The sequence below is a fragment of the Xiphophorus hellerii genome, chromosome 19 (assembly GCF_003331165.1).
Source record: "Xiphophorus hellerii strain 12219 chromosome 19, Xiphophorus_hellerii-4.1, whole genome shotgun sequence".
Lineage (NCBI taxonomy): Eukaryota > Metazoa > Chordata > Actinopteri > Cyprinodontiformes > Poeciliidae > Xiphophorus > Xiphophorus hellerii.
The window spans coordinates 17573640-17585257 of record NC_045690.1 but is presented as its reverse complement, the minus strand read 5'-3'; the positions used below and the strand labels follow the sequence as shown (position 1 = coordinate 17585257).

Here is an 11618-nt window from a genome sequence, read left to right as displayed (position 1 = left end):
GTAAGGATGAAATAGTGCATGGGGAGGAGGCGTCTCAATTGAATCCATTTGAGTGAAAATATTACGCAGTCCATTAAGAATGTAAAACTGAAAAGAGCTTCCACGTCTGAACAATGACCCACACAGACCTCTGCTGTGGATCTCATGAAAGACGCTCTTTTTGGACCACACATTTCTATGACTTGGAAGAGTCGTAGGACTCTTTGACTAAATGAGCCATGTAATGTTTAAACAATGTGCTGAATCAGAAAGAAAATGCACTGGAGTGTGAAATGGAACAACATAGACCTATCAGTAAGTGGCAACTTCAAACATTGCTCCAGTTAAATGTTTTAAAGCTGTCGTCTGTAATAGAGGATGTCACAGTTTTAATAGAGGTCGTCACTGGTGCATATTTTCCACCAGTATTTTTCAAACAACTCAACTTCTCAGAAATTTAATGAAATTTGTTTTAGAGAACCAGAAGAAGATCTTATTCTTATACTCAGTCTATAAAATTTGAATGCAGTAGAAATACATTCACAGACCTGGAAGTCATTGGTCTTTACTTACTTCCTGAGTAAACTGCATTTCCCATCCCTAAAAGAGTCCTGAAGCACATCATTGTCCTAAGTTATAAAATGTTGCTCTAGCTTTTCAAGCTTGCTCTGTTTGGTTGATTCTGATCAGAAAATATACTTGGCCCACTTAAAAATTTATTTTTTGCCAGCTTATTATAGACAGGCCCAAAATTGTACAAATCTCTGTTAATATCTGGTGTTTTTGACAGTGAATGAAGCAGGTGTCTTAAAAGATAATAAAACAACGTAAAAGGAGTATTCACTTGAAGGAAAATTAAAGAATTAAATTTATATGAAATAGTTTATAAAAACCTGAGTTTATTCTAGGTGTATCTAGGACTTCATTCTGATGCATGGCCCTATAATGCCTCAGCATTGAGGAGGTGGATTTATTTAAATAAGACAGTTCTGTCAAACATATGCGACATTTAACCTGCAGAACATAATATGAAAAAAGAAAAACTAAGAGTCAATTTCAGCTGAATTTGGATTCAGATAGATCAAGTAAAAACTGAAAAGAACCGGATGAAACAACAACGAAGTGATAACCAATACCTTATTTTCTGATGTAGGATCAAAATGGTCCCAAACTACGACTCCTTTCCTGGCTGCTCCATGGATGACGCTGTACCGTAAAAGATCAAGAATTCTTTGGAGAAATGCATCCCGTTGACAGATTAGGTTCCTTATAAACACAGTTTGGCAGCCAGTGTCATTTCAGAACAGTTTCTGTGTCGGTCACGTGACTTGCTGAAAGCAATACGGGGTTTTGTCTATGGGGGTGATTCTCACGAACCCAACCTATCAAATGTCTTAGAAGATTTTAGGGGCATACTTATAAAAAAAAACAACTCAAAATAATACACTTTTATTTGGACAATCATTATTTCTAATATTTGGCACAGATCATTGTTAGTTACTAGAAATAAGTCTTTTAATGTTTTTTTAACTGTTTTTGGAGTCACAAATTCATTACCGTAATGCGTCCTAAGGGGGGAAAAAAATGCTTTCGCCTCAATGTATCATTATAAATAATCAAGCAGATTTATAAAAAAAATATCATAAATTTGTTTAAATATACATAAATTGATAAAATATGATAATATATAATAATTTTCTGTTAAGTAATTCAGAATATTTTAATAAAAGTGAGTGTGCGGAGGTGCAACTCTCATTACCGTGTTCAAAGTCCTGTAATATTCACATCATTTTTTTTTTAAATAAAGTTATTCTGACCCATGATGCACCACAAAGAAGAGAAGACAAAAGATGGCTACGAGGTAAGATTGTTTGACATCTTTTGATCATGATAACTGTTAAGCTTCTCCTTCCATATGCCTGTTTTTACACAATAGGTGATCATTACCGTAATGTATAATACCTCATGTTCTTAAAAAGTTATTAATAAGATATTAGGGAGTTCACACTGTTTGTGAGAAAACTTTAACTGAGTCATCATGACATGCTATTTTATTTTAAGCCAGCTCATGTGGATGTCGTTCATTACCGTAATGCGTAACTTTCATTACCGCGTAATCTGAGGCCTGTTGCGGTAATGAGAAATAAGGTTACGGTGATGAACAGTGTCATTTTGCAATAATAAATAGATAAAGGTATAGGTTATTTACACTGTAATGTTGTTTGTTATTGTTTAGTACACTTTACGTTTTTTTTAGGCTAAATTTTTATGCTAATTTATGGTAATTGATATCACCTAATATGAAGCGCAATAGGAAGTGAACAGAAGAGGGCGGAATCAAGAGGTAGGGTGTGAAAAATTACAACAAATGTTATATAGATCTGACCTTTTCATGCTTTTGCAGATAAAACTAAACATAATGTCTCCACAGGTTGTTGCTGCTGAACCAGGAAATATTAGATTTCGAGAGGTCTCGTGCTTCTGTAGTCAGTCTTGTGACTGCTTCTCCCCAAAGGAGTTTGTTTTCACTCAAAGGGAATCTGAAGAGACCATCAAAGTAGCAACATGGGTCCTTGTGGACTATGATGGAGACCTCCATACTTGCACAGTAACACAGGTAGGTTTAAGACTGAGTGGAGAATGGGAAGTCAGGTGTGCAAGTATTTTAATTCAGATTGTCAACATGTAATGTGGAGGTAATGATCATGTAATAATCAAATTGTCTTTGAAAAAACGCAGTTGATAAATGTTTTTTTGCTTCATTAATCCAGATTGCCAGTGGTTAGTATGAGGTTGAGACAATGAGCTGTGCGGGAGACAACCGCTTCTACATCCCATCAATAAGATTTGCTGGCGAGAAGGTGTGGTATTATTTGGATGACATCAAAGAAATTATTCCTGAGCCACTGCCTACCTGTTCATCCGCAAGACACTTCTGTGTGGTGTCAGAAATCTGGGCCAAGTTCAAAAAGAAAGTCCAATGAATTATTAGCTACACTGGCATATTAAGGCAGCTGTAGATAGAAACAAAGGATGGAAAAAATTTCCACCAAAAAATCTCAAATTTTGTAGAATACACAAGTAAATTTGTAACTTTTGAAACTCAGAAAGTTCCACATTTGTTTCTCAAAAATTTCTGATTTTAATCTCAAAATTTCATGGGTTTTTGTAGTAAATTGTTTGACTTCTTGAACTCAAAACTCAGAAAGATTCTGACATTTAAAAATAAAATTACATTTTTTGGCAGAAATTTACTCTTTTTTTCCAATCTACAGTGGCCTTCTTACATTGTCATTTACCAGTGTTAATGAGAAGGTTTAAAAAAAAAACTTATGAAATATGTGATTTCTTGTATACTAGCATTGTTTCCTGTTTATCTGAGTGGGGTTTTGTATTCCTCTTTTTCACACAGTGTTGTATCACTAGAAATTTGCTAGCACAAAGTTGAAAAAATACATGAATTCAGTCATTTCCCAGTTGTGTCTCCTGTTATTTTGAATATAGTTCGATATCTTTTTTCTCTCCGTGAATTTGTTTTGCTTCAAACAAATTCACAAATATGAACAATTTTAAACAGTGCACTATAGCACTATTGTAATGTTGCCCATTTATTTTAAATGAATATTACTTGAGTTTGTACTATTTCTGAACCACTGCCTACCTGTTCATCAGCAAGACACTTCCGATTCACTTCCTAGTCCTTATAGCTGTTACTGTAAGTACTGTGACGCAAATATGGGACTATTTTTCTGTTCAGTTTGTGAATGTCGACTTAATAAACTTAAATAAAATTTGCAAACGTATGTTTTACTAGGGTATTTTATTGTTTGTGTAGTTCAATATTATTATAGTTATGAAGGATTCACTACCCAAACATTGCTATTCATTACCGACATGTGTTTTTTCATTACCGCTATGTTAACTTTATGAGGATTTATTTAGATTAGTTATATGAATTACTTTTATATTTTAATCCCTTGATGAAATGTGCCAGACCCTTTATACTATGGCTATATTGTTTTTTTCAATGTAATGATTTGATACAAAATCACAATCAAAATTAACTTTGAAATTTGCATCACTGTTACGGTGATGAAATTATTTTTCGCAGTAAAATAAAACATTTTGCTAAAAATGCCTATTTTTGTTTATATCTGTCTCTCTGTGCACACTGAAGTCCTTGGTGTCCAAAAAATGTGGAAAAAAAAGGTTTTGTGGTTTCAAATTTCTTCATGGAAATTGTGTCACGGTGATGAATTTATTTGCTCAAAGTTAGAATAAAATGTTTAAAAATACCTAGAAAATGTGCATACAGATTATAATTTTACAGTGAAAAGTAAAATTAGTCTCCATTTTATAAAGAGTGAGTGTTTTTGTGTGTATATAATGCTTTTTAATTTTTGCTACGAGTTGGACCATGTTCGTGAGAATCATGGGCTTGATGCATGCGCCGACGCATCGGTGTTGCCGGACCCATCACTATCGTATATCATCGAGGGACTTTTTAACATTAGGCCACAAACAGCCTAGGCAGTGTTTTCAGATGGTGTAATTTGTTTGATAGGATATCAGGTTGTTTTGGGGGGTTTTTTTGGAAACATTTGACCCACACTCCTTACCAGATGATAGCACTAATGCTCCATTGAGTTGCTTGCCAATGGCTATTAAACAAGAAGAAGAAGAACCAATCAGCCCCCAAAGGTCAGCGTCACACCTAGCAACGGGGTCAACCACACCTCCTCACTAAGGGAGTGGGATACTGGACATTTTGGTATTGATCCAACACCAGGTGGTTATTATATGCAATCATATTCATATTTCAGGTGTGATGTATTTACATAAGTCTATATTTTTGAGTTCCAGTAAGATTTTATTCAACTGGCTGAATAGATAACAGTTTTATCAGTCTGGCAAAATTGTATTACTGAAACTGTGAAAGCATTAATTTATGATGGAGATTATAGATGTTCCTGATTTTTTATTATTATTTTTGGCTGAAAGGTCTGTCAGAGACTGCTGTCTCTATGTTGGAGGTCCGGTTTGGGGATCTCAGATTGTATTTGAAAGAAACCAAATGTTTTGAGCGCCAACAGTACAAAGATATGAATTTCTCAAATTAAAAATGTAAGCTCTTAATATTTGGCATTTTAATTCCTACATATGTGCTGCTGTTATTTTGCAGACATCGAAGACAAACTGCAAGCAAAAGCATTGATTTATCACACGGCTGGCTCAATCACTATTCAGCAGAAATCCTTAAGGGTAAAATAGCTCATAGCACTGAGAATCTGAGAATAAGGACCCAGAGTTTTAGGAAAAACCAGATGGTTGGCACACTTCTACGGTTTCTACTCTGTTTTGGATAAATCTGCTGTGACCTTTTTAACAAGCACTTATTTCAGTATATTGAGAACACCTAGCAAGTGCAAAATAAAACTGAAATCGCTTCCAGTTTTTTTTTTCACCTAAAGAATTTCTCATCTCAGATAACGAGGTCACAAGACAAGCAGGAGTGTGAAATTGTCTGTTATTCATAGAGTTGTACCTGTTCAAAACAGAAAGGCTGGCTGTAACAACCGGGACACTGGTAGAAATCTGAACTGTGTGTGATGTGCTTGATTGTGGGGGTTTGAAAGGTGATGACAACTTTCTACACATCAGCATCTGATCAGTTTATTCAAGTGATTCATGCAAACTCTTAAGTGCCATTCCAAAACATATCACAGCAAGACACCTCAAATAAGGTGAAAAGAAAATATTGAACACACTCTCTGCATTCACAATACAGTATGGGTACAGAACAAAAAAGCCACTCTGTCACTTTACTGTTTGGATCAATAAGGCCCATATTAGCATTGAAGATTGGATGTCTTGGAATATCTGAATTATCTTTCAAGCTCAACTCCTAATAAATCACTTGACAATTAAACGTAAACAGAAAATAACACAGTTCACAGTTTAAGTGCTGTTAAGGAAGAATAATTATAAATTAACTTTGGAACAAAGTTTGGCTCTCTCTCTCTTCCTCAAACTCCCAGGCCCTCTCAGCGGGCGACGTGCGGCCACAAGGAAAACAACAATGCGTGTTGACGTCACAGAATCACAGAGTTTAATCCCATACAAAGCAACGTATGAATCAACAACAAAGCTGCAGAGGAACAGAGATATGCATTCTTTACCTTATACAGACAAAGACAGACAAGACAGACCAACAAAGACAAAGACAAAACAAAAAAAAACAAGCAGGATCTTGTCTCTCAAAGAGAGAGATTTGCATCGCTCTCTCTTTGGAGAGAGTGATGCAAAAAAGCAAAATAGTGGCAGCTCTCTGAATTTTTACTCCTGTACACGAAGTCTTATACTGAAGGTGTGTCTTTCCTTTTTAATATATTCAATTAAGGCGTACCTCCGGCTGACCAACTGGAAGCTCCCTTGGACACTCAGAGAAACTTAGAACTCCCCCTAATTTACGCCAAAGATCAAAGGCCATTTGCTCTCTGGATCAACAAAAGAGCCAACAGCTGCATCCTGGGCTCCTGGATTCTACGGTCATTTGAGCAAAGAAAAAACATGAGATAAGATTTCACAGATACCTGTGGAATCCGAAGTCTCTCCCGTTATCTCTCCTTACATAAATTCTCAGGAGAAACTTAAATCCAGTAATTTGGTTCAAGGAAAGGTTATCTTCACAAAAACCCCGTTTAGCATAAATCCTGAGCAATTTTCTAATACTAAACAAAACATTTTCATTCAAACAATTTCCATTTGATTCTGATATAGTCACAGACAGTACAATTTTCAAATACATTCATCATTTACTAGATTAGTATTTCTAAAATTAGATAATACAATCTTCAATAAAAACATGCTATTAATACTTAGAAAAATGTCTTAGAAATTAAATGTTAGTGGTTTCAACATTCTATGTTGTATTCAGTTTTACACCATCCCAGATGTTGGTTTCTGGAAGACTTTTGATCTTCTGTGAACCAAACAGATTTCTCTCCTCCAGGCTCAAGTGATACTGCCCTTCAGCAGATGCTAATTTTATGGCCTCCTGTGCTCTGACAACACAGCAGGAGACCCATTGAGAGATCTGCATTTGGTTCCTGTTGTCTGAATGCTTGCCCATCTGGTTTAATTTTAAATCCTTAACACAAACCTGTTCAAAATTAATAAATTTGTTCAAAATAAGAGTGTTCAATATACCTTTTACACATGCCGTAAGATTAACTGTATTAAGCACTAAAAATAATCATTTTTCCTCAACAGTGCAAAAAATTAAAATTAAAAAAATACATAACTGAAGTCAAAATTAACATAGTGAATGAGTCGTTATCTCCGCTGTGGCTTTACCTCATTTAAAATTTCTTAAACAACCAGCCATCATTTTCAAATTGTAGCCCATTTCACAAATTAAATGAGTTTTTCAGTAGTATATATAATTTTCAATAAATAGGCTCTATGATCAGTCCTGCCATCTTTGTCGCTCTCCACCAAATATTGCTGCCCATTTGCGAGTTATCTCCAGGTAGATGGTCGGCTTATTCGGCAGATAGTCCAGGTACACGGTTTGACCCGTTTTGGGAACGGCCGACTCAATCTGAGTCCCCTCGTGCCACTCGTTGAAAGAGGTAATGGAGATAAAATCGGGTCTGGACTCCAGCGCCGCACTCAGCGAGGTTTCGTAGTATTTGCCGTTGATGCGATTTCGAGTGTTTTTGAAGTTCCATGGTCGAACGCTTGTGTCAATGTATCCTGGGCCCACACTCGGAATGAATATGAGGTCGTTATCGTCACAGAAGGCTTTGATAGAGACCCAGTTGCGCTGAGTGGAGCCGTATGTGAAACCGTTGGTAGCGAAGTAGGTGTAGAGGCCATCGAACCCTGCAGTAAGGATCTCTCGCTTATGTTTCTCTTCAACTAGTAGGGCGATGAAGATGGCGTCATACGGTGTGTCCCTGATGCTGCTGCTGTCTGTGTGTTTCAACAGCTTAGCCCATTGCTCTGAGTTCATTAAGTAGGAGTCATACACATAAAAAAGTGGAAGGAGTTTGCCAGCGTTTGTCCGGTACTTGAAAAATGCAGGATGCTCTCCATATCTAAGAGATATGCAATCAATGGTAAATAGAAATTCATTCACTTAAAGTAGAAAGTGACTATAAAACAGCTAATCTAGTACAAAACCTACTTATCAATGATGTATTTGACATTGGTAAACATGTTGACTTCATCTCTTCCTTTGTAGGGCTCAATATGAAAAGCAACCTGCAAACAGACAATATTATTTTTTGCATTTGATTCCAACAGCTCGAAGGTGTTGACATTGGATGTCAGCACAGCTGAACAACATCTGATAAAATTTCCACAAAACACAAAGCTTTTGTCATACGCACCTTTATGTGGTATTTATGTGCCACCTCCAGCAAAGAAGGTATGATTTCATCAATTGGCTCACCATTGTCATCATTTGTGGAAGGGGGATACCAGGAAATAGCGATGACACCTGATGATAAACACAAATGTGAAGAACAGCTACACAATATCTGAGGCAAAAGGTGGCTTTCTTTTTATCATTTATACATCCTTGAAGCAGATTTAAATTTTAACAATTCAGAAATCTTAATTTATTCCTTCCAAGAACTCTGTTTCTCTAGTGATTCATTTTTTAAAATGTATCCATTACTCACTGAATATCTGAGAAAATTTTGCCAAAGTCCACAGCTCATTCTAGACGATACCTGCCAAATCAGAAGGAAACATCTTGGTATCGTCTAGATACCAAATCGTTCTGGGTCTCCTCTGGGTTCTCCTTTAAGTGGGATGTGCTGATAAGACACCAAAAGTAGGAGTCCCAGAAACATCCTGATCAGCTCATTTACTCTTATCAACGTGGAACAGCAATAGCCCGACTGGGATTTGGCTTCATTAAATAGTTGCCACATGCCCAAATAATCAGCATTTCTAAATACCTCACTTACCTTTGGGGAAAGTTGGAAAATAAGTCAAAATTTCAACAGAGGAAAGTGTTCTTGGTCTGAAAAACTTTGATGCCAAAACTATCAACATGTCAAGAGAAATGGCTGAAACATCTTTCTTGAGACACCTTGGGTCTCATTATTTCATCTCTCATCAAAGTGAACTAGGTCTCTTGACCTGCGGTTCTGAATGTCCCACTTCTTTGTCTAGTTGACAGAGAATCTCTGCCCCAAGTTTGGTCTACCCGAAATCACGGTTTTCTCTTTAGGCAGGGACAACAGTTTTAATTTTGGGGTAAGGGTTGAGAGAGAGGTATATGTTGATGAATAATTTTGGTGAATACATCAACTGAATTTAAACCAGGTTGATACAGCTTTGGTTTTTGCTATATCTGCGTCAGAGAGCTATTAGGAAAGTAGATTCTACAATTTTATTGCAAAATCATTATTGACTAAAAGTTTAAAAAAAAATTTTTAAAAATCAAAAATCACCAAAATCAACCAAAAGAATATCTTTCAGATGTCAAGGACCCAGAGTGCATTAAAATATTTGCATCTTGGGGAACAGGACAAGTCTACATTTTACTTGGTCTTAAAGAAAATTACTTACTTCTGACATTTATTGAAGGGAAGAAGAACTTCTACTAAATGTACATTAATTCATAGTAACATTTTACAATCAAGAGCCCATTCTGCAGAATTAAAAGACGGTTTAGTTCAACCTAAAGTCACCTGGGACATCCCTATTAACGACAATCATATCTAAAATGTCTAATTCAAAAATATAACATTTTTAAACACTGATAACCATTGATCTTAAAACTAAGAATCATATTTGGCTTACCAATGGCTGCTGTACGCAACTGCTGCATATGTGCCTCTAAAACTGAGGGATCCCTGGAGCTGTACGGCCCTAAGGAGGGGTAATAGTTGGCCCCAATGTCATCAGGGGGGTTGTGCCTTCCTTGTGGATATTCCTGAGCAACCTTTGCATCCCAATGTGGCAGCTGTGGATGATCCCAGTGGATGTATTTGCCATCAAATGTGGGGTTTCCATACCATATATAGTAGAAGGCATGGAGATAGTAGTTGGGAGGAGGAAACTTCCTCAATGTGCTTTCCAGCTCTGCATCCTTGACTGACTCAACAGGGTCGCTCATTTTTGTCTCTTCAGGTCTTTTGTTGAAGTCTCTCTGGTTCTGAGGAGCAGTCTGTCTGTTAATATTTATTTCAACCTCACCAGGGCTGTCAAAAGGAGAGTCCTCTGGGGCAAGGGCCTTTAAAACCAGCGTTATGATGACCAGGAGCAATGCTAAGGAGACTAAGCTGATGCAGGATTTGAGCCTAAACCTAGCCATTTTTCACTCACTGCTGGGAGTTTCCCATAGTTCATTGTTGAAACAGCAGCGAGGGCTTGATGGTGGAAACGGTGCTATTTAAGGAGGGATGAAGAGTTGTTGTTCAGCCTGGTTCTTTGGGGAAACAAAAATCAGGACTTTAATTTCATTCAATATTATAGCCATTTAGATTTTGCAACAACCTACGAATTAGAAAGATAATCTTAAATGAGCCCTAAGGATTTCTCATTGGTGCATCTCTAACTTTAGCAGCTTTGTCTCAGATTTTGCCTTTTCTGTGAAATGTTTCAGCTACAAATAACCAACACACAACGAGAAGACCATCATCAATCTGATGACAATCCAATGTATTATTTTCAAAACAAAATAATTACACGGAAATATTGTTTCTTCACTTAAATTAACTGTACAAAACATGTTAAATATAGTAAATGCATATTGCAGCTGGCAAACATGTCAAGACTATGGTGACGGTGTCTTAAGGAAGGAAGACTCTGTTTACTTTTACATATTTTCAGCCAAAGTCAATGTACACTGCCCTGAACTTCAGACCTTTCAACAGCAGTAGCTAACCATGGCTGGGTAGACGTGTTAGCTTTATTCAATAAAACTCTGAACTTGCTCTAGCCCTCGAATAAACAAGGTAAAGTGTTTAAAATGCATACAAACTTACAGTAACAGCGTGCTTTAGTCTTCCTGAGTTATTTCAGCTTTATAAAACACAGGGGACGTGAACAAAACCACCACTTCTGGTTTGGCATTTGTCCTGGAATGCATCCCAGATCTACAAACGCTCAGCTAGCATTGTAACCATTTACTGTGACCCATCTATGTTTGTAGATAGTTGTGATGGCCGGGGCTACGTCACACTTACCGGAGAAGTATTGCATACCGCCCCCAACAGGTTGGAAGTTGTAATACATTAAAAAAATCTGTCAAATAAAAAAATGCGTGCAATTGAGCTGTACTGAAACATTTAACTGCATTTGTAACAACAAACCATACTCGCAACAATTTTACTGTCGTCACTAAATTTGAAACTATTTGCTACTGTCAGTTCTGTAAATTTCACACTTTAATAACGCACTGTTTCTCTATGTTTAATATTTCGATCTTATACAATGTATTGTCCTTCATATGTTTTTTGTTTATTGTGACATGACATCCATGTATCTATCTATACAGATAGTTTGAAGATAGACATAATCATTGGAACAAAAAGCATCCTGAAAGTTTTGAACCATCCCAGGTGGTTGTTAGCACTATCCAGCTACTAAAAGTGCATTTTAATTTCTTCCACAGT

The 11618-nt window shown here is 36.6% G+C and overlaps 1 protein-coding gene across 1 annotated transcript; it reads right to left on the bottom strand.

Annotated features, from left to right (window-relative positions):
- Positions 1–7254: 7254 nt before the first annotated feature.
- On the bottom strand, positions 7255–11119 carry manea (mannosidase, endo-alpha). Its single transcript, XM_032547044.1, has 5 exons — positions 10989–11119; positions 9802–10429; positions 8376–8485; positions 8171–8247; positions 7255–8081 (listed from the first exon to the last, which is right to left on the bottom strand). Exons 2-5 carry the CDS (start codon positions 10313–10315, stop codon positions 7448–7450), a joined length of 1335 nt encoding a protein of 444 aa, XP_032402935.1. The 5' UTR covers positions 10316–10429; positions 10989–11119; the 3' UTR covers positions 7255–7447.
- Between the last annotated feature and the right edge of the window lie 499 nt (positions 11120–11618).

Coding starts and splice junctions, on each gene's coding strand:
- manea (XM_032547044.1), bottom strand. CDS start 10,315: ATGGCTAGGTTTAGGCTCAAATCCTGCATCAGCTTAGTCTCCTTAGCA. Junction 8,486..9,801: donor GTTGCGTACAGCAGCCATTG/GTAAGCCAAATA, acceptor GTTTATCATCAG/GTGTCATCGCTATTTCCTGG. Junction 8,082..8,170: donor GTCAAATACATCATTGATAA/GTAGGTTTTGTA, acceptor CATATCTCTTAG/ATATGGAGAGCATCCTGCAT.